General features: G+C 46.0%; 1 protein-coding gene across 5 annotated transcripts in view; it reads right to left on the bottom strand.

The window, feature by feature from the left end:
- Positions 1-24,136, bottom strand: part of FHL2 (four and a half LIM domains 2) — a 77,453-nt gene that overhangs the window by 33,091 nt on the left and 20,226 nt on the right. The window contains exon 1 of one of the 5 annotated variants that reach the window (XM_075563346.1): positions 7,938-8,198. The exons of 1 other annotated variant lie outside the window; for it this stretch is intronic. Coding sequence is in view for 2 of the 4 variants with exons in the window: in XM_075563343.1 (XP_075419458.1) it covers positions 7,471-7,617 (147 nt within the window). In the remaining 2 variants the exon portion in view is untranslated. 3 more of the 5 variants (XM_075563343.1, XM_075563345.1, XM_075563344.1) reach the window with 3 other exon arrangements.

Genomic DNA, 24,136 nt, shown 5'->3' on the forward strand with positions numbered 1-24,136 from the left:
TTACCAGAAGACAAACACGTGGACTGAAAAACTAACATACAAGAGATAAATTTTATGTGCATAATCCCTTCTGTAGAGTAAACCCCAAATGTAATTTGGTCTAGCATCTGCTGCATCCATATGTCTAACATAACAGACCCTGAGTTTCATGACCACTCTTTCCCCTCTTCCAGTTAAAGCGCTATTTCCACGAGGGCAGAACTTATTGTGTTTGGACTCTAAATCCACTCCACACACAGCTGCAGAGTCTGAGGATCCCACGAAGCACAAGCCAGCCAAGAGATGCTCCCAATGGCCCCAGGAAGAACGAGCCAGATCCTATGACATAGTCTCCGATGTCAGCAGTTGTTCCCGGAAGTGCTGAGGGACCCAGCAGGCCTATAAATCAGAAGACCTTCTACTCAAAGGCACGGAACTCTCTCACGGAATAGCTCTCATACCGAGACATTCATTTGGAAAATCGCCTGCATCTGCTTCTTTTCCTAAGGGTAGGAGGGTGGACAGACATAGGCCGACCTCAGTACTCCTCATTAGTCTGGAATCTAGACTTGTTCATCTTGTCTAGACAAACGGAACATTTTGGCAAAAAAGGAGTGGGCTGTTAGCTTTAAGTATACTTGCTATATAAACATATAAGCACACACATATATGTACATATGTAATTTCTAAACAATATCATTTAGAGTCAATTTGAAATGGATATTTAAAATTGTGGGCAAAGCTATGCTTGCCATTGTATGATGATGCTTACAGAGTAAATTAACTAGTACTTGCTGAATATATTTATACAGAAAGGACAGAGATAAAACTGGCCACTTAAAACACTTTTTAATCTTAATTTTGTGTGTGACAGTTCTAAGACCTGTTTGGTGCTGCGTGCCTGGTAGGTGGGGTGCCTGGTGTTCTATTCTCCGATGACACCCCCCCCCCAAGATCCAGTCTTTTCTTTGAGGACCACTACATTTCCTGGGCGACTGGCCTCTCCATCCTTGGTTCAACCTTGCTTCTTCATGGTGTCCTCTCTCATTTCTTCCTTTGCAAAAACAAACCCCCCCAAAACAAACCCACACTTTTATTTGCTTTCCTGTCAGTGGAAAGCCCAGAGAGATACAGATACACATCTGTGCCCAAAGGTCTGAGCAGGAAGGCCACTTGGAATCTGGCACTAGGTTCTTTGGCCTCCAGCTATTGAAACCCCCTAACTATCTTTTAGATAATGAATATATGATGAAAAGAATTAGGAAAACAATAAAGGTCTAAAATTTCTGACATGAAGACCATTATCAATAAAGAAGTAGTCAAGCATATATTGATGTTTGGGGGACTTCTGATTCCATTCAATAGGAATGCATTCTGGTTCATTAATATTTTCCACGGAGCAGCTGGGTGTTGGCAAGTTCTGAGAGTGGCTGTTATTAACTACAATGTCAGCAATTCACACCTACCAGCAGCTGGGGGCAGGCGGGGGGTGGGGAGGGGGGGAGTCCTAGGAAACCCCCTGAGGCAGTTCCACTTTGTCTTACAGGGTCACTCGGAGTGAGAATGGCGCCTGGGCATACCACTCCAATGCTTGCCATGAAAGGCAGTGGTTAGGCACTGGGGCAGAGATAAAGTACTCTGAAGGAGTGGGCTCTATCTCCAAAGAATTTAAATCATCTTGATGATACTATCTCGGAATTTAATCTCAAAACGTGTCAGCCCAGTCAGTGCAAGACAACTGTCATTATAGAGGTTGGAAGGGTGGGATGGCTCCATTTCATAAATCATCCCAGTGTGGGAAGTGGGAGGGGTGGGGGAGACTCCACCCTCCCACCCTACAGCTGCCGCTACCTGCCTTGTGGGGTGTGAGCAGGTTACTCACGCCCTGGTTGTGTTTCAACACCTATGAAACAAAACCGGCCCTTTCAACTGTCTCCCCCCATGCCAGAAGGCTGATTGTTGTGGACTCTTCTGTTGCCTGGTGCTCCATTCTCCTATGACCACCCCTTACCACCCCTTCCCCCACCCCTAGATCCACTCTTTTCTTTGAGGACCACTACCTGCCCTGGGAGACTGGCCTCTCCACCCTTGGTTCAACCTTGCTTCTTCATGGTGTCTTTTCTTCTTTCTTCCTTAAAAAGACAAAACAAGCCCACACTTTTATTTGCTATCAGTGGAAATCCCTGAGGGATACAGATATGCATCTGTGCCTAAAGGCCTGAGCAGGAAGGCCACTTGGAATCCGGCACTAGGTTCCCTGGCCTCCAGCTACTTTCTCCAGATCACAGTGGGTTTGTCATGCTTGCCACCAGGGGTCACTCATTGTGCCCTTTGTTGCTACAGACACACAAGCACACCCATCTCTTGCCTGCATAGAATTTGGTTTCAGGTTGTACATAAACACCTTCAGTTTTCAGAAGAGCTGGGTACTCGCTCTGGTTACCCCAAATGGTCAGCAAAAATGGCCTTGGCCCACTGCTTTCCAGACAGATTTTCAGGTTTAGAATTCCGGTAACCCGCAGGCGCCCAAACTCCACCAGCTGGAGTTTCACCCATGTCCACAGGCCCATCTAGTTCTTTCTTGGTGTTTCTTTAGTCCATCAATGCCAACTCATAGCAGGTTGTGCTGCTCACTGCAAGGTCCGCAGTTCGAAAGGACCAGCTGCTCCAAGGGAGAAAGACGAGGCTTTCTGCTTCTGTGAAGACTCAGCGTGTGCCACGTAGGCAGCACCTCGCAGGGCTTTTCAGTGACTGATTTGTTCAGACACTGCCGGGAGGGAGACACCATGGGGTGGCTTAAACCTGCCTTTCGGTTAGCAGCTGGGCACGCAGCGTCTCTAGAATTAGGATTCTGTTATTGTGGACTTGCACACCTTCGGGTTCATTTACTGACTGTGGCTGGTTCTTATGTGCTCAGGAAGGTTTAGCATCAAATACCCACAAGAACTTTTACTTTTGACTGACAAAACAAGTATGCATTCTGGGATACGATTCGATATGAATTCCATGCACACATTAAAAACAACAGAATGGCTACTTCTCATCACCAGAGACACCATTTTCTCAACTTGTATGAATTGCCTAAGGAGCCCCGATGGTGTAGTGGTTACGATGGTTATGAGTTGGGCTACAATCTGCAAGGTCAGCCGTTTGAAACCACCAGCCACTCCTTGGGAGAAAGATGAGGCTTTCTACTCTGGTACCGAGTTGCAGGTCTGGGAAACGCACAGAGGGCAGTTCAACTCTGTCCTATAGGGTGCTCATGAGTCAGAACTGACTCGATGACAGTGAGTTTTTTGGGTCTTCTTTTTTTGGGGGAGCTGAAGGGAAAGCTTCAAATCAAAGCTGTAAAGAGTTGGATCATGAAGGCTAAGGACAAATGTGACGACACATGATGCCCACATTCAGACTGGGCATGAGAACTATCCCACAAGACCTGTGCTGGCGATGGATGAGTTGATACGTTCCCGGCTCTTTGATGGGATCTGTGAGTTGGGAGTCAGAGTTCACAACAGAAAATCAAGGCCACCAGTAGCATGGTGGCTAAAACCAAACCAAACAAAAAACTTTAAAAAAATGTTTACAAAAGGATCCCCAAAGAAAGTTTTTTTTTTTTTTTAAAGCAAAAGGATCCCCTGTGGATGCAGTGAGTTACATGTTGGGCTGCTAACACCAAGGTGGGGGTTCAAACCCAGCAACTTCTAGGAAAAGATGAGGCTCTCTGCTTCCAGAAAGGGTGACAGTCTCGGAAACCCACGGGGACAGTTCTACTCTGGCTCCATGGCCATGAATCTGCAGTTGGAGTCTTTCAAAGAGCAAGATGGGAATGGGTGGAGGGAATGTGTAAGCAGACAGCATTGGGGCAGGGGAGCTGAAGTTGAGACATGCAGTTCGGGATGGATGAAGTACATTTGACTCACTCCACAGTCAACAAGGCCAGTGAGTTTTCTGGAACGGCTCTTGGGACTTAGAGAAAGCCCATGAATTCTGTTCCAGCTAGCAAGTTTGAGGAAGAGACCTCTCCGGATAATGCCATGTGAGAGGGGGCACTTGATAAATGTAGCTTTGATAAAATTCTCACAATAAGAGAACACAGGAAATGTCCAATACTTCAAGATTTTGTTCACAGACGTGCAAAGACCTTTTTCATCTCGTGGTACTGAGTCAGAGGGGGTTGGCTGCTCTGGCCCTCACAGACACAAGAGGCAGCCCAGGCCAGAGGCAGGGCATGAAGGGAACTCAGGTCTCCCCTCCAGGTGTCCCATCTAATTATTTTTAATGTCCTATTGGGAGTTTTTGTCTGCTATTTAGGTTTCTTTTAGCCCGGGAAGTGGTTTAGCAAGCAACCTTGAGCCAAAGCAGAAAGCAGTTATTGGAATGCACAGGAAGGCCCCCGTAGAATTTCTCAGAACTCAAACTCAATGCAGTCCGTGCACTCTGGCACACAGCCATCCCAACTGGCAGAGTGGAATGAACTCTGTGGGTTTCCGAGACTGTAACTCTTTACGGGAGTAGAAAGTCCCATCTCTCTCCTGTGGAGCTGCTGGTGGTTTTGAATGGATGATCTTGAGGTTCGCAGCCTACTACACCACCAGGGCTTCTTCAGTAGAATTGAGTGGTTAAGCATTCAGGCTCCCCAAGCTAAGCTGCCTGGGTACTGCGGCGTATAGGCTAGGTAACCGCCAGCAAGTCGCTTACTTTCTTTATCTTTACAATTGCTGACATCAAACACACATCCAATGTTTAGGATATGCAGGCTTTGTAACAATCCTGTTAAGAAAGACACCATTCTTGCTCCTCCTTTCCAACGTAGTAAACAGAGGCACCAAGAAATGGGCCGACTTGACACTGCCAGCCCAGCTCCAAGTTCACATGTGTGCATGAACTATCCTAGCAGACCTGCTTTATGGAGTACTTGTGAGGATTACATGAGATTGTGAAGCCATGTGCCTACGACAATGACTGGTTCACCGGACGCCCAATGCTAGCCCTTATTAGGAGGTTGCTGTGTGAACACATTTTAAAGCATGGCATTGTACAGCATGGGGGAAACCTAATTCTATCTGGATATTGGTAAGCTTTCAGAGTTTGGCTTGCTAGGCATGAAGCTGTTGGGACTGTTTTTGGCGATGAGCCTCAGTCCAACAAAAGCACCAGCTGCAAATGAGAAAATAAACAAGTGGGATCTTGTAAAACTTACATACTTCTGTTCATCACATCACTTCATCAAAAAAAGGGAAATGACAACCTACATATAGATTGGGGGGAAAAACTTGGGGGAACCATGTAATTTCCAAAAAAATATAAAACCCTTTTCCACCTTAACAAAAGAGGCAAGCAAGCAATCGTGAAACGAGCAAAACATTGGAGCGTGCCTTTCACCGAAGAGGACATTCCAATGCCAACAAACATGGAGAAATACTCAACATCATTGCCGTTAAATCCAAACCAAATCCACGGCCATCGCGTCAAGTTTGCCCTACAGTGACCCGAGAAAGGAGCTCTTGGGGCATCGTGGTTGCACGTTTGGTTGCTAAGCACAAGGTCAGCAGTTTGAAACCACCAGCCGCTCTGAGAGAAAGATGAGGCTTTCTAGACCCGGCAAAGAGTTCCGATCTTGGAAGCACACAGTGACCGTTCTCCCCTGTGCTGTGATGAGTCAGAATGGACGCGATGACAGTGACAGTGAGTGATCAGCACCTGCAGGGCTGTGAATTTGTCCTGGAGTAGGCAGCCTTGTTTTTCTGCTCCTGGATTTGAAAGGCCCGCTGAGCAGTTCCCCTGAAAGCATCGTCCAGAAACAGTCCATCAAGATTACATCGAGATACTCTCTCACCCACAATAGAATGGAAATGATTCTTGAAAAAGGAAAAGGACAACGATAGGGGCTGGGAAGGCTGCAGAGAGCAGGAACCCTGACGCCCGGCTTGCTAGTGGGCATACGAATGGGTGCAGTCCATTTAGAGAGGTTTAGCAGTTTCTCCGAACGTTGAACACTGAGGCCCTGATGCAGCAGTTCCACTCTTAGCTAGATCCATCCCAAGAGACTCAAGAAGTGAATGGACACGTGGACATGCACGTCCATAATAACCCAAATGAGCAAGCCACCGAAATACTCATCACCAGATGAATGGATAAACAACATGGGCTATGTATGTTCAGGGGAATGTTATTACTCAGCTGTAAAGAGAAGGAAGTCCTGATGCATGTCTTAACATGGGTCAACCGTGAAAACATTACCCTGCGGGAAGTTAGTCTCACAGGGACAAATACTGTATGAAGGATGTGCAATTAGCAAATGTGTATAGAAACACAATTACTAGATGTTAGCGGGAAGAGGAAGGACAGGGAAAGAGGAAGTTTTGCTTGAGGGTAGGTACTAAGCTTCTGTTAAGGTGATGGGGTGACGTGGAACAAGGCAATCGAGAACGGCGCACAACATGAAAAATAGAATCAATGTCACTGAAGTACAAGATGTAGAGACTGCAGAATTGGTGGAAGTTTGACTGTGTCTATTTTGAGCGAACAATTACAAAGATTTTCGTTGAGTTACATCTGAAAAAAATACAAGAAAAACATACCATGCATCATCAACTTTTCTTCCAAGTTTAATTTTCTAGGAGTATGGTCCTCAGATGGGGCGTTGCTGTACTTCTAAAACTTGCCTGAAATGTTTTCTGGCCTAAATCACCTCCACACTCTCCACTATAATAACATATCATTATATCAAACACAGAAGCAGAGCTGGCACTAAAATGACAAGGCCTGTTGGTACTGTGATTTGAACCTACTTCTGTGGATTACAACCCCTATTTGAGAGTTGGGCAAGGGAGGGTCCACGCCCTGGGAGGCAGTTTCGAATATATGCTTCATCGAACCCGGGCTGGGCGTATTAGCCTAGAGACCCAAATGGGATTAAAAAAAATTTTTTTTTGGAAAATAGAGATGATTGAGTCTGCATTTAAACAACGGAAACATTGAACTTCCTCCCCCAACCATCCACCCTTCCCCAACCCAGGACTAACGAGATCACTCATAAATACTATGGGAAAATGCTTTTTGTCCGTTAAAAATAAGGCACGATGGACGATCCTTTCCAACCTGGTGGTCCCGTGCATTGATTTCCACCCGCACCAAGGCGCACGCCCACTCTGGGTCTTACAAGAAAAGCGCCCCGACATCCCCTTGCGAATGGACCGCGGCGATCGCGCCGGGGCCGCCCCGCGCTCGGGATGCCCGGAGCCGCGGCCAGGCCGGGGCTCGTACGCGCGCTTGCCTCGGCCAGCCGCTCGGCGCCCGGTGGGGGACTCACCTCCGCAGGATCCGGAGAGCGATCCTGCATCCCGGGGTATGCGAGCTGGGTCCGCGCCCGCCTTAGAGCGCCGCCCGCCCCGCCCTGGGGGTTCACCCCAACGGCTCAGCTCCCCTCTTCCTTCCCAAGCCTTTGTTAACGAAAGCCCCTTTGTGCTCCCTCGCGGGGACTCACCGCACCCCGGCGGGCCGGTGTCTCCCTGGATGGACGCGGCTGGCCGGGGCGCTCCGGGGCGTCTCTGCGCTGGACCTCCTCGCTGGGGCGGCCGAGTGGCGCCCAGGGCCGCTTGCAGCCCTAGAGAACCCCCCGCCGAGCCATTTGACCATATAAGGAGACGGCCGCCGCTCGCCGCGCGGGGCTCGCCGCAGCTGGCACCCTGCGCGCGCGCGGGGCGAGCGTGGGCGCTGCACAGCCCTCTGCCACCGAGCCCCGCGGCCGGTCGGGGCGGGAGCCGGACGGGACCGCAGACTCTTTGTTTGCTTTGGGACCCCCCGCCCCCCCGCAGTCTTTCTCTCCACCCTCCACCCCCGTGCAAGGGCGATTAGGTGAAGTTTCAGCCCGGGTGTCAGCTTACAAGGGGACGAGTTTCGGACGCTGCGGGTCCCCTAGGACCTGGGCCAGGTTGGAGGGGCCGGGATCTGCCCACCTGCAAACAGGCAGCTCCGGTTCCCAGGGGCGCGGGAGGCAGGCGGAGTCCTTGGAAGGTGCTGGGAGAAGCGGAAGGAGATGGAGTGAGCTACCCTTCGGCGAGCGTTTGGTGGAGGCAGGAAGCGTGTGTGTCTGGAAGCTATTTGCTTGGCAGGCTTTTTCCTGCCTGGCCCTCCGTCAGGTAATGAAACCAGCAGATGGCCGGAGAGAACGGATAAGGCTGGGTCCTTTGTCCCCGCAGGGAGAGCACGAGAGGACCAGGTGAAGGGCCCGGCGCCAGCGCCCCAGGGGAGTGGGGCCAGTTTAAACGGCTGTGTTCCCCTCCCCGCAGGAGAGGACAGGACGGTGAGATTGGCTGATGGTGAGGTCAGCTGTTCAAATCACCAGTTGCTCCGCAGGAGAGAGGCGAGGCCTACTCCCGTGAAAAGCCCCTGGGGCCGTCCCACCCTGTCCTATAGGGTCCCGATTGATTCGATGCCAGTGAGAGTGCAGTTCCTTCCACTGGAGAGGTCAGGCTTTCACCTGGACGCTGACACTTTTCTCAGGGCATTGCCCGGCCACACACTAGACAACAGAGACACGATCTGCGTCCATGCCTGGGGAAAGGGCACCGTCAAAGAGCAGTGTGGCCTGGAGTATGTGGCCAGCCTTCCAGCTGGGACGTGTGGGCACCGCGGACAAGTATTCCAGGGACAGAAAGGCATGGGCACCCGCAGCGCTCCTGCCACTGAGATGAAAGCTAGTGGGAGGGCGACTTCTTTTCCACGTCCATGGGACTGCAGGGCAATACATTCTCCAGAGAAGGAGGAGGAACGAGTTGATTGCTTTCTCCTGGTTGACACGCACTGGTGATATTTTCGAGGGGGAATTTAAGAGTCACACACACAATAATAGTAAATGAGTAAAAAATAAAAAGCAAACACATGATGCTGACGTATAGTGACCCCACAGGACAGGGTAGAACATTTCCTCAAGAGTGTAGCTCTTTACGTGCATAGAAAGCCGTGTCTTTCTCCTGCGGAGCAGCCGGTGATTTCCAACTGCCCATCTTGAGGAAGCACTGTGCCACCAGGCTCCTCTGGGAGCCCCAGGAGGTCATCAGGATGATTAGCTACCACACCTCTCTCTGCTCCGGCTCGCCTTTGGGCCTCATCCCGTTAAGGCAGGAATTATTACTCCAGTTGGCTCGTGAGGAAATTACAGCTGAGGGAGGTTTGCTCCTTGCATGGGCTGGTGACCCTGAAAGCTGAGGTGCAACGAGCTGAGGTTTTACATAAATTATATATATATATATATGTATATATACACATATATATACACACACATATATAGATATATGTGATATACATGCTATTGGGTGTATATATGTATGTGTGTGTATATATACATATATATAGAAATAGTGCCCAAAACATTTGCAAACAAAATAGCATGATGTGTAGGATTTGTTTCCAAATAATTTGGGGTACGGGGATAGTTGGGGCCAATATTTGAAATAGTATTAGTCAAGCAGTAATTGGTCACCATTGAAACTGGGGGATGGGTTTGTGGGGATTCATTATACTAGTCTCCCCTTTTAAAATGTTTGAAAAAGAATCCACAAGATATATATTTTTAGAAATTAAAAATGTTCGTACCATTTACCGGCAACCTAGCATTTCCTTTTACAGTTGATTATCTTATAACCAGAAATGTAAAATTATATGCACACAAGATTAGTCATTTATGGAATTGCTTGTTTTCACAAAATAGTCTCCCTCGCCAGAGAAATAATGATCCCGTAGGACCGAGTAGAACTGCCCTGTGGGTTTCTGAGGCGGCAAATCGTTCTATGCCGAGAAACTCTAATCTTTCTCCTATAGAAAACTTGGTCGTTTCAAATTACTGACCGTGTGGTTAGCAGTGTAGTATGCAGCCCACCAAGCCACCAAGGCGCCTTAGCAAAATAGTAGATCTTTTCATATTCCTATTAATTGAGGCCTAGTTATATATATTATAGTATGCTTTAGAACAGTGGTTCTCAACCTTCCTAATGCCAAGAACCTTTAATACAGTTCCTCATGTTGCGGTGACCCCAACCATAAATTATTTTTGTTGCTATTTCATATCTGTCATTTTACTACTGTTATGAATCGGGCGGCTCCTGTGAAAGGGTCGTTCAACCCCCAAAGGGTGGTGACCCACAGGTTGAGAGCCCCTGCTTTAGAATAAAGTAAAAGTCACAATAGCTGTTGAGGGATATTGAAATGTCCATAAGACCTGGGGTTAGAAAACCCAAAGGGAAGAACACACTCAGCATAGCTCAAGCTGAAAGAATGAAAAACAGAAAATCAAGCCTGGAGTTGAAATATTGAAGGATTCTATAGCAAAATAGTGAAGGATGGAGGCAGCGAGTTTTCTGGGCGAGTGGCTCTCCAAGTTTGATCTTCTGGACCACAATTACCAGCGTGCTGCTAAAAGTGCAAATCCTCACTGTTAATCAGCCCTCCCGGTGACTCTGATACCTGACGTTGTGCAGCGGTGAAACCCAGCACAGGGCCTCTCACGCTCGACTCTGTGATTTACCGGCAACCTACTCTGATGGGCTCTGGGGTGTCAGTTCTTGAGTGGAGGGAGAGGCTCGTGGAGGGTGGAGAGTGAGAGCCCAGATAGACTAAACATAGACTCGGGAACTGAAATACAACAGTAATTACTCTGTCAGTGACCTCATGTGAGGAAGCTCAAGGAAGGTCATGTTACATGGGAAAAGTTTCCATGTGTGTCTCAGAGGTACGAAAGCTGAAAGGCACCCCCTCCGTCATGCCCTGTGAGGACCAGCAGAGCTTCTACTGGTAGGTGCAGATCCGTAGACCCTGTGATTAGACTGTCCCATGAAGCAGGCCTCTCGAGTCACCTGGCCAGAGTGTTCAAATGTAGATTCTGAAGCAGCCCATGTGGAGTGGAAGCACATGCCTAGCAGGGGGTTGAACCAGCCTAAAGTCCTGGTGTGCTGATACTGCCCACATGTGCTGATACCTGGCAGGAAGTGAGCAGGGATGTCAGGTGTCCTCTCCCTGACTGTGGCCACCTTGGACTAGAAGAACCTCACTATCCCTGTGAAGAAATGGAACAGGAGAAAGAGCGATGAGGGATTAGATCTTCCTCTATCCATGGCGTTTAGTGAGCATCTCATGAAGGTTTTGAGAGAATTATGATCCCACTTAAGAAACAGGATTTCTCACGCAGTTCCTTTCACACACTGTTGGGCAGGGAGCTCCTTCCTGCATTACTTAACCTCTGATTCAGAGGTAATCATGCTGAATTGTCTCAGATGGTTGGAGGGTGAGTAAGAGCCTCAGAGCACTGAAACATGGCGGGAGAGAGGCAAGAGTGATCACAGGGCAAGTTCTCGTGTTCCACCCCTGGGAGATGTGGCTGCAGGCAGACTCTGCCTGTCTCAGCAGGCAGGGCCGTGGGCCCCAGGAGAGCTAGTGCAAAAAGTTGAACTCGCTTTTCTAAAAGCACGGAGCAAGCATGAAAACATGTTTCAAAGGTGGCCCTGCCAGCAGGATGCATGCCCGCCGGTGTCTGGCGCAAAATCCGACCTGAGATTCAAGGACAAGTCTTTCCCTTGAGGCAAACCGAAGGAACAGCTTCTGGTTACGATTGCATTCTGTGTAGGACTCAAACCTCGTCCCTTGAGTTTCTGGTAAAGCTCTCAAACCCAAACTCAAACCCAGTCCCATGCCACCAAGTTGATTTGGACTCCCGACAACCCCTGTTTCACTGAAGGTAAAATTACGCTGCATAGGGTTTTCCGAAATAGAATCTTTCTAGAACTCTCTTGCATGTTGGGCAAGAGAGGCTGTGCTGCCCTGCCCTATAACGTTGCACTGAGTTGGCACATCGGCTCGATGGCAATGGATTCTAGCGCCTGCTGCGGTCAGGTACCATTGAGTTGGTGCCAGCTCACAGCGATCCTGTGTACAACAGAACGAGGCACCGCCTGTCCTGTGTCGCCTCACAACTGTTCTGATGTTTGAGCCCATTGTCGCAGCCACTGTGTCCAAGAGCTTAGCCCTCCATAAAAGGCAAACGTTCCCCTTCCTCTCCTGCTGCTGACATGCAGTCATTCAGAGAGGAAATGCCTAGGTCTTTTTTTAAGATGCAAACTTCCCATATTCCATTTCCTCCCTCTCTTAAAAAAAAATGTTCAAGGGATGTAAGATTTACAGCCTCCAAACATGTGTGACTTTGAGCCAAATCCGCAAACAGCTCCCTGATGCTGAGTCTGGGGTCAAGCTTCCTTGGAGAATTTGATGACAGGTTTCCACTGTGGCTTTGATCACTCACTGAGAAAGGTTCCACTTGGCGGGGGCATTGGCATCCACAGAGTGAAACCACTCGCTCCCCTGGTTGTCTGTCTGTCAGCGCAGAGAGTTGACAGCGAACACTGTAGATCCACTGAGGCTGCTGGGCTTTTTCAGGTGAAGACTATTTCTAATGTAGACTGAAAAAGTTTGCTTCTTATTTGAGATCTTTTGACCCCAGATTTTTTCCCCAGTAATCTAGACAAGGTCTCTAGCATGACAACCATGTTTTACTCATTTTCATTCGCTTGTTTTCTACCTCTGCCGACTATTCCAAAATCCCTTCAAAAGAAGAGTGAATGGCTGAATTCATTGCACACCTGAATTCTAATTTGAACGAGCCCTGTTTTCTTCCCTAAAACACATCCTAAAAACTCAGCCTTCCACTTGGCCTCAGTTTCCTCCAGCTCCCCTGAAATGTCCGCACCGTTTATGCCACATTTGTTGCTCAGAATGCTGATGTTAAACCACATGGAAATCTGTTCCTTTTTGTGAATTAACTTTACAAGTCAGCACTGCAACTCCACAATACCAATCTCTCTCTCCCCTGCCAACCAAATCCTTTTGTACTATTTCCCTTTTGATCGAGGTTACTAACAGAACATCCAAATGGTCTACTTAGGAAAAGCTACCAGGAAAAGCAGACCAGGGTGTAGGATGGAGAGGACTGGTTTCCTGACCAGTGCTCTCCTATGAAACCATCTGTGTGCTTAGCCTTTTTTGTATCTTCTTTTCCTTTATCTCACGCATGAAGCAAACATGTCCGGATCTCTGTTTTTACCTTAAAGCAGGGGCGGGGAAGTTTTTCTCTGCTAAGAGCCATTTGGGTGTCTTGTACATCATTCGTGGGCCACACAGCACTATCAACTCAATTTAACACCCTGTATTGGGTCAAACGTATAACTGACTCACCCCTGTGATGGCTGTGCCTGCTTCTCTTTAGTGAGGCAAGTTTTCCTCACTAAAGACCACTGGCTACAAGGAAACACCTGAAGTCCAAAGATGCGGACTGCAATCCGCTGGTCCTAATGGAATACATGTAAGTCGGCATCAACTTGATGGCACTGAGTTTGGTTTTGGTATTTTGGCATTGATTATTAGGTGTTCTTGTGGCACTGTCATTTTAATGTTGAAATCTACCAGTTTCGTGATGAACACATACTGAGAACTTTAAAAAGAGAGGAAAAAAAATGTCAAAAGAAAAGAGAGAGAAAAGTGAACCAAACATCAGGGGAGGGGGGCAGTCCATGCCTTCAGTGCCTGTCTGACATCCTGCTATTTTCTAATCTTGCCTCTTCCTGGCAAGATGAAAATCAAGATTGTCATCTTTATGGATGCAGACTGCCGTGTCTTTCTCCGCTGGAGCAGCTGGTGGGTTTGGCCATCAACTTTTCAGCTAGCCGCTGGGTGCTTAGTCATTGCATCACTAGGTATCCTAAGGACACTGTGCAAAATGAAGGTCCAACCCCTGCCCTGAGGTCGATTCCAACTTGTAAAGATGTGTTGGGGCAGAGGGAACTGCTCCCCGGGATTTCCAAGGCTGGAAATCTCGATGGGAGTGGAGTGGGAATGCTTCCTTAGCTCCCTCAGAGTGACAGGTGGGTTTCAAAGGCTGACCTTGTGATTATTAGCTGTGTGTCACCCACTACACTAGGAACTGCAGAGGAGGCCCCAGAGACCAAAGGAATCCCACCAGAGGACATTCCTGGGGGAATGCTTCTACTTCCCACAGTTCAGCTCTTCTGCCACGGGGAGGGGTTGCTTCTCCTGGCCCCCCCAGCTGGCACCTCCCAGCTGGGCCTCATTCAACCAGTAAGAAGGTTGTGCCATGAAACACTTCATCCAAGTCTGAGTCTTGCAAAGGGAAGCTACAAACTTCATTCTAAGGAACTGGGTGCAGTGGATGTATATCTTTAAGTTCTAGTTGAAGAATGTTGACGGCAACTTGGAGGTTTCAGGTTTAAAGCACTCAGCTGCTCTCTAAAAGGCTGGCAGCGCAAAGCCACGTCTGTGCCTGTAAAGACCACCGCTTGTAAACCCAGCTTGAACAGGGGGCGGCTCTGCCCTGTCTTATGGAGTCATTGAGGCAGAGTTGACTTGACAGTGGCAGCTTCAGAGCACGCTGTTTGTCTCTCTTTCTTTTTGAGTTTTCAAAAGCTTTGTAAAAGCGACACCTACAGAAATTCCACAGGGGTCCACTCTCACTCCTCGATCACCGTGTGTGCATGTGGTGGTTCCGTGGTGGAAGCGGGTCTATGTGAAATTGCTTCTTCAGCAGCACCACCCTGTTCTGACTTGGCAGCGATTTCCTTCCACCCCCCGAGTGTGCTGTCTATAGGCACACTGCAGAGATGAGCCCAGACGGGCACACACTGCCCTGAAATCAGACCTGGTTCATATCGGTTTTGAGGAGGAATCACTTGGAAAGAGAAGATGAGACATGCATTTGATCTGCATGTATAGATGACTCCCCAAGGACACCCTCAATGAGTGAGTTTGCCCCTGCCTCTAGCTGCCATTCTCCCTCCAGCAACAATTAGTAGTGATTTCTTTATATATATATATATATATGTTTGGCTGACCTATATTTCATAAATCATATAAGTCAATGGTTTAATCTTATATTTTAAAAGTTGTGCATTCATCACCACAATCAATTTTTAAAATTGTTCTTTCATTTTAAAAATCATTTTATTGGGGGCTCATACAACTCTTATCACAACCTATACATACATCCATTGTGTCATGTACATTTGTACATGTGTTACCCTCATCATTCTCAAAACATTTGCTTTCTACTTGAGCCCTTGGTATCAGCTTCTCATTTTTCTGTTCCCTCCCTACCCTCCCTCATGGACCCTTGATATTTTAAAAATTATTATTATGTTGTCATGTCTTACACTGTCCGATGTCTCTCTTTACCCACTTTTCTGTGTCCATTCCCCTGGGACGGCGTTATAGGTAGCTCATTGTGATTGGCTCCCCCTGTCTCCCCCCACCTTACCCTTCCCCTCCTGGTATGGCTACTCTCAATATTGATCCTGAGGGGGTTACCTCTCCTGGATTCCCTGTGTTTCCAGCTCTGATCTGTACCCATGTGCATTCTCTGGTCCAATTCACTCCTCTGGCCTTGGATTTTATTATTTACAATCCGTGCATCACAATCTTTGTGTGCTTCGTCCTTGTGGTCTTAGCTGACACCTACTAGTGATTTCTAAGTCATGTAACTCAAAGTTCTGTGTAAACACCAGCAGGCTATCTTAGGCCTTCCAAGCAAAATTTGAACCAGTACCTTCTGCATTGCCAGTATTACAATTTTCCTATACAAACACAACCCATCGGGTGTGTAGAGATACTTTGGTTTTTTTGAACTGCTATGTTTTACATATTGCTAGGTGGCCTGCCTAAGCAGAGGAGAAACCAGCTCTCCTTGCTTAAGCAGAACTGATTACAATCTAGCTATTAGTCCATGAATGAAAACCTTGTGTCCTGACACTAGACCATGGAGTTTTGAGGAGCTACGTATGAGGTCGTGGGGTTCCGTAGAATCTTTGTCATCCATGTGGGCGGCCCAGGTTCGCTTTGCAACCAGTGTGTCTCATGCACCATCACTTTCCCCTGCCATTGAAGGCTTGCATGTTGCTATGATGCTGCACAGGTTCCAGTGATGTTTCCAGACTAAGATGGACTAGGAAGAAATACCTGGTGATCTATTTCCATACATCAGCCAGTGAAACCCAGTGGATCACAACAGCCTGAGCCCTTTGTGTAAGAGTTCAACAGGGGAGGGGATGGGGGTGACTGTGGTAGCCAACACCAACAATTGCCATTGCTGGCTTCATCTTTTTTGCTAGGGTTGTTTTTTGACCGTCAATGTGGTGGCATTTGGAGGATGGAAAGAGTAGGTAGTAGGTTTAAGCTTAGAGTCTTGGAAGATTAATTTCTTTCCCTTTCTGTCTGAAATCCTAGGGGTCAAGGTCATTTTCAGGAGCTCCATGTCCAACGTGGTGCCCAGGGACCAGCGGGATAATGACAGAGAAGGTATCCAGGCACAGGGCCTGGGGCAGTCACCTGGAAGGTGAGGTCCTCATTGTGAAGCCAAGAGAGCTGCTGGGCATTTCTGTGCCACTGCAGGGGGTGGGTAGGAAGGGCCTGTGATCCCAAGGGAGGAAGTGTCTACGTGTGACACGGCTGTGGGGCACAAAGAAGGACACACAGATTTCAGACATAAAACTTCTGAGGCCTGTAGGGAACCATGACTCCAACAGGATCAAAAGGAGACTTCTAGGGTAGGAAAAAACCTAGGAAAAGTGAGGGAAAGAAAGATGAGACCAAGCAAAAGGAAATTTCCATTCGGAAAATATACAAGGAGTCTACACGTGGTTGGTTTATTAGCTCATCTGTCCGTGATTAGTTCGTTTATGAGTACAAACAAGATGGCTGGATACAAGTGACCTGAGCGGTGCTAATGGTTTCTCTGGAAGCGTCTGAAACCCATGTTTACCTTCAGCTTTCCAAGTAAGCCTCTGACATTCTAACCTCGGCAAGAGAGCAAACTAGGGAATGCGAAGGGGAACATTACCAGATTCTTACGTCAGCCCCTGGATTAATATTCAATATCAAAACTCTGTTCAATAGACTTGTTGGATTCAATTGGGTACCGAGTTAAAGATAGAGCTGAGCTTAACTGGTTGCTGTCAAGTCCACTCAGACTCCTGGAGAACCTCAGGTGTATCAGATCAAACCTGTGCTCCGTGGGGTTTTCAATGGCTGATTTTTATGCAAAGTAGATAACTAGGCCTTTCTTCCAAGACACTTCTAGGTGGACTTGAACCATCAACCATTAGCACTTGAGCATGTTAATCATTTGCATTACCCAGGGACTCCATGAATAGACCTCCCCAACCCCCATAAAACAAACTCATTACCATTGGATGGATGCCGACTCACAGCAACCGTACAGGACAGGGTAGAACTGCCTTGTGAGTTTCTGAGATGGTACCTTTTTACAGGACCAGGAAGCTCTGCCTTTCTCCAGAGGAGTGGCTGGTGGTCTCAAACAGCCACCCTTTCGGCTAGCAGCCCAATGCATAACCACTCCACCACCAGGTCTCTTTAGGACTGTCAAAATCCCATTTATAAGTAGTTTTTTTTAAAAGTGATATTGTTAAAATGCCTAACTTTTCTCTTTGTACCCAAAAGAGGAGGCAGAGAGGTAATATAAAACCCACCCTGGACTCTTCTAGGGCTCCTTCTTACCTGCCTGGTGTCTCAGAACCGTCTGCAGTGAATCAGACTGCAAAAGCACGAGGCGGGACTTTTCCACGGAACCTACTAACGAAGCTACAGTTCACGCCTGGGAAACTGCCCCAAGTCTCTCTGTCAGGAGAACAAGCTGACTCATGCCTGGTTTCTACAGTGAGTGCCTGTGGCCAACTTCGTCAGAATGAAGGGACGTTGCATGAGATCAGGAATACCAGGAGTCCCGGCCAGGTTGGGGCCGGCAGAGCTGCAAGCAGAATCTGCAAGTTGAAAGGCAGGACTTCAGAGTTCGGTGGTCACACCCAGGTCAGGGGCATAGGAGAGCAAGTGGCTAAACCTCGGTCAAAACCAGAGTCAAGTGAAAACAAGAGGAAGGATGGCAAGAGGTTGTGCTTCCTAAATGGAATCTGGGTGAGGCCAGAAGGGCAGATTGCCAGCAGGCAGGAGACCCGAGGAGTCTTAAACCATAGCTGGCATGACAGCCAACTCCTTCACCTTTCAGAGAGCCTCTTTCACAGTCTGATCCAAACAGGATGCAGGCTTAGCACAAATAGCTAGCCACGAAACGAGTAGTTTTCTCATCTCTGTTTCTGAGGCTCATTGGCTGGTCTCCTGGGAGATGGAGAGGAGATGGTTGAATTGAATGTTAGTCCGTGTGAGTCTACAACAGAAACCACAACCTGTATTATTAACTGAGCATCTCTGGTAGCCCAGAATAGACATTACTCTGAATGCTGGTAAGCTACCTGCTAGTAGATTTATCAGGACAGTGTATTTTGACTCCTAATCTCTGGGAATTATGTCATAGATTCTGCTCCTAGTTGGTGATAGTGGTGTCCAAAACCAACCCTCCAGACTGCCTTACGCAGATGAGAAGGATTTCTTGGCGTGGGCAATCAGAGGAAAGTCTGCGGTATGCGTGTCTTCTTGCATCAGCTTGTGTTTCCATGGAGCTGGCAACCAAAGGTTCCACCAGGGTGGGGAGAAATGCTGAAATATTGATGTGAGGAGCCATGAAGGAGACATGAACAATGTTACAAAGTCAATCACAGGAGGTGACCGTTATGCTCAGAGAATTGGTAAAAGTTAAGTGATAGAAATGTGTTAAACAAAACAACAACAAAACAAAAAAAAGGAAAGGAAAGGAAAGAAATGTGCTTGATTAATTTAGAGAACTACCAAACAACCAATCAAACATGTCCCAGAGCCAACTCTGACTCCAGGCAACCCCAGATGTGTGGGAGTCAAGCCGAACTCCGTGCATTTTCAATGGCTGTGATTGCTCAGTAGATGGTCATGCCTTTCTTCAGAGGTGCCTCAGGGTGGATTTGAACCGCCAATCTTTCAGTGCATAGTTCAGTGTTTAACCATTTGCACCGTCCAGGGACTCCCTAGGAAGCTACATGCTGCCTTAAATTGAGCTTAGAGCTCACAGCTGTGCCTTCCACCAGCAGTTTGTTTATGCAGCTTGTCTGTTTCTTTGAGCTAAGAAATCGGAAACCATGAGGAACAGCAAGAAACCATGGCAGGGAAGTAGTTGAATCAGAGACAGCAGAACAGGGACTGGTAGGAGTGACAGTGGTGGAATCCCTGGCCCATACAGCAAGAAAGCTGAGTGCTTTGGGGCAGGAGCCTTGCTAGTGGAGTCAAAAGACAGCAAGGATGGCAATAATAATCTGTTACAATGGACTCAAGTCAAAATCTATTCGAGACAACAAAACAAACAAACAAATGAAATACCCCATTTTTATGGATTCATTTCTAACTCATAATGACCCTACATAGGGTTTCCTAGGCTGTCGATCTTTATGGGAGTAGAGAGCCTCATCTTTTCCCCAAGGCTTATTTGGTGGGTTTGAATGGCAAATCTTATGGTCAGCAGTCCACTGCTTACCCAACAGGGAGGCCATTATGTAATGCTTAAAAGACCTATCCACCAAGAGAACGTCATCTTAGTAAATATATATATATATATATATATATATATATATATATATATATATATATATATATATACCCAGTGATAAAGCTCTAAAATCCGTCCATCACATTCCAGTAGAATGAAGTGAGAAATAGAGAGCTCTCCAATAACGAGTCTTTAACGCACCACTTTCAGTGGTGGACAGACCAACCAGAAATGTAGCATTCTTCTGTGTCAAAGATCTAAATAACACAGTCCATTAACTGCCCCACAGAGAAAGAGACAGAACACACCACCCAACAGAACCACAGCACATAGTTTCCCAACAGACGCAGATAATTCTTCAGATTAGATCACGTATTAGGCTTCAAACAAGCCTCAATAAATTGAAAAACATCAAAAATAACACATCTTCTCTGATCATAATGCTATAAAACTAGAAATTAATAACAGAAAGAAAAGGAAAAAGTAAATGCACAGAATTGAATAGCACCTCACTTAAAAACTATTGAATCATTAAAGAAATGTATATTTTAGAATCACACCAAAATATATATATATATATATAGGTTGGACTGAGGATATTTCTTCATGTATACTGTGAATAGATCCATGAATATAGTACAGCATACAGGGGATAACATTTATGAAAACTTCATAGACCTAACCAAATACCTTGAGGAAAAGAATCACTGGGTTTGGGGGATCAGGATCATAATCTTGAGGGACATCAAGGACAATTGACACAAAATAGTCAACAAAGACAATGCTCTACATCCTACTTTGGTAGGTAGTGATAGAGTCTTAAAGGTTTCTGAACAGCTATCTAAGGTGCAGCTGTTGAGCTCTCCCTATCCAGAGCACAGAAGAGTGAAGAAAATCAAAGACACATGAAATCAATTAGTCTCCTGAACTAATGGACCACATGATCTCAGCTGCCATGACCTTGAGGCCAGAAGAACTCACGGTGCCTAGATTTCATTACTGATCACCATAAAAGGCACTAGATTTCATTACTGACCACCATAAAAGGTTATCCTAGACAAAATGGGAGAAAAAATGTGGAATAAAACTCAAAATTATTTTTTTAAATGCCAGGTTCACTTGTTGGATAGAGACTGATGAAACCACCGAGACTCTGATCTTTAGTCACTCTTGAAGCTTGGGATTGAACTTACCCCCATGGCTCAACTTTCAGTCACACAATAGGGTGGTCTAAAAAGTGAGCACTACAAGACATGATGTCCCTCACTGACCCCTAGTGCTATGTGGGACAACACTGGAAACACAGTATGGGGATTGCACCTGATCTGACCCCACCACACTGAGGCAAAACACTAAGAGTGTGCAACAGAACAGCAAGGGGAACAGAGCAACAAAGTCCCCAGGGAATATCAAAAATAGACTGTGGGGCCAGGGCATGGCACCCCACCAGACTCGAAAACACTCCTAAAGTCAACAAACAGATTTTGAGGTACTTACAAGCTTTTTTGGTATTGTCTTTGGGTTTTTGTTGTTTTCTTCTCTCTCTCTCTCTTTTTGGTTTGTTTTGCTCTGTCTTTTGTGTGTGTGTGTGTGCATATTATTACAGCTGCAATCTGGAGGAGAAAACGACGGGACCAACAGTTCTGGGGGGACATGAGAGAGGGGGAGGTTGGTGGAAAGGAAGTGGTGTTAAGAAACCCAGGGACAAGGGAAGAACAAGTGATTCAAAATTGATGGCAAGGAGGGTGTAGGAGATCTAGTAGGGCTTGATGAAGGACAATGTAACAGAGGAATTACTGAAACTCAAATAAAGGCTGAACATGATAGTGGGACAAGGGGAAAGTAAAAGGAAATAGAGGGAGGAACCAGGAGGCAAAGGGCATTTATAGAGGTCTAAATAAAGGCATGTACATATGTAAATATATTTATAAATGACAATAGGGAAATAGATCTATGTGCATATATTTATAGGCTTAGTATTAAGGTAGTAGATTGACATTGTACCTCTACTTGAGTACTCCCTCAATGCAAGAACACTTTTTTTCTATTAAACTGGCACTCCATGATTTTCACCTTCCCGATAGGATCACTGAAGACAAAGCAGGTGCATAAGCAAATGTGGAGAAGAAAGCTGAGGGTGCCTGGCTACCAAAAGATATAGCATCCTGGATCTTAAAGGCTTAAAGATAAACAAGCAGTCATCTAACTGAGAAGCAACAAAGCCCACGTGGAAGAAGCACACCAGCCTATATGACCACGAGGTGTCAAAGGGATCAAGTTCAGGCATCAAAGGACAAAAAAATCTTATCATTGTGAATGAGGGAGAATGTGGAGTAGAGACTCAAAGCCCATCTGTAGGCAACTGGACATCCCCTTGCAGAAGGGTCTCAGGGAGGAGATGAACCAGTCAGAGTGCAGTATGCACCAATGAAACATACAACTCTTCTCTAGTTCTTTAATGTTCCCTCCCCCAATATCATGATCCCAATTATACCTTACAAATCCAGCTAGACTAGAGGATATACACTGGTACAGATCAGAGCTGGAAACTTGGAATCCAGGACAAATAATACCCCTAGGGACCAATAATGAGAGTAGAGCTACCAGGAGGGAAAGGGTAAGGTGGGGGAGAAATTGGGAACTGATCACAATGATCTACAAATAACCCCCTCCCTGGCCAACAAAAAAGAGGGTGAAGGGAGACATTGGATAGTGTAAGCCATGACAAAATAAAAATAATTTATAAATTATCAAGGGTTCATGAGGGAGGGTGGGTAGGGGAGGGAAGGGGAAAATGAGAAGCTGATACCAAGGGCTCAAGTAGAAAGCAAATGTTTTGAGAATGATGAGGGAAACACATATGCTTGACACAATGGATGGATGGATTGTACTAAAAGTTGTGCAAGCCCCAATAAAACGATTTTTAAAAAAAGAGTCAGGTTCATTTATTGGCTAGAGACTGATGGAACCACCGAGACTCTGATCTTTAGTCACTCTTGAAGCCCAGGACTAAACTTACTCCATGGCTCAACTTTCATTCAAAAAGTAGGGTGGTCTATAAGGTGAGCAATAACACCAGAGTGGTACATGCCTTTTTGAATGACAGCCATTGGAGATCAGCTGGGCAGCATTTGCCCAAGCACAAAGTTCTGGAGGCAGGAAGGGTTAGGAAGAAGACAAAAGGAAATGGGAAACCCAAGGAGGACTTGGGATGAGTGCTATTACATGGTTTCATGCAATGGCATGAAACAAAATATGTATGCATTGTTGAGCAGATCTATGATTTGGTCTGTAAACTTTCTTCTGGATCTCAACAAAAAGTTAAAGAGAAAAATGAAAAATTTGAACTTGAAACTTTCTTAGAATTGAATGAAAATGAAATCAAGACATACCAAATCATTTGCAACACAGCAAAAGCAGCACTCAGAGGAGAATTTATAGCAATAAATGCCTACATCACAAAAGAAGAACCCAAATCAACATCAATTCAACAGCATCTTCCACAGTTATAAAAAAACAGCAAGTAAGGTCTACAATCAGAAGAAATGGAATAATTGAGGTTACAGCAGAAATAAATGAAGTAGAAAACAAAACTAGAATCAGCAAACTAGGAGATTATTTCTATTCAATGATCAATAAATTGACAAATCACTGGCCCTGTTAACAAAAGGGAGAACAAGGAGAAAGCAAGTAATAACCAAAGTCAGAGGTGAGATGGGTGACAATACAACAGATCCAATGGAGACAGACAAGATCATAACAGAATATTATGAAAAATTTACTCAACAAGTTTGAAAATCTAGACAAAATGGAAGAATTTTTAGAACAACTAAACAACCAAAATAATTACCTGAACTAACATAGAGGTAGAAAGGTTAAACATATCTATAACAAAAGAGAAATTGAAAATGTCATTTAAAAAATCCCCCCCTCCCCTCCAAGTTCCATCAACAACAACAAAAAAATCCCAGTCAGGCGACTTTACCGGTGAATACTGCCAAATGTTTTCAGAAGATCTGGCACCAATTCTACTCAAACGATTCCAGAACATAAAGAAAGAAAGACCAACCCTCCCTGATTAATTCATGAGATAAACATAACCTTGATATCAAGCCAAGCAAAGATATCACTAAAAATAAAAAATGACAGGCCAAATTCTCTCATGAATACAGATGCAATGAAGAAGAAGAACAAAGCTTTGAGCTCATATTGCCTCATCTGAAAATGCACGATCTGGTGGGAGGGAGCACTGGAGCTGATAGTGATTGCACAGTTCAGTGTGAAGGCGATGTGACCATGGGGTGCAGGGTGGGGAAAGGCTTTAAGACAGATGTGGTGGTGATTGTGCGACTCCTCTTGATGTGATTGAACTACTGAACTGTTCACTTGTATAAATGAATTATGTGCCTATAAAACTTCTGGAAAATAATAGAACTAAATTCACAAGATAGTATGAAAAAATTGTTTTATAATTTGCCAAAAAAATTCACTATATAGTCACATTAATCAAAACCTCTGGGTGACTGGTACAATGACAGACACACAGAACAATGAAATAGAATTGAAAACCCAGAAGTAAATCCATCCATTTATGAGCAACTGATCCTTGACAAAGGGTCAAAGTTCATTCAACAGGGGAAAAAATAGTCTTTTTTTTTCAACGTCCATTCTTGTTTTTAT

Source organism: Tenrec ecaudatus, chromosome 11, assembly GCF_050624435.1.
Source record: "Tenrec ecaudatus isolate mTenEca1 chromosome 11, mTenEca1.hap1, whole genome shotgun sequence".
In the NCBI taxonomy this organism is placed as follows: Eukaryota; Metazoa; Chordata; class Mammalia; order Afrosoricida; family Tenrecidae; genus Tenrec; species Tenrec ecaudatus.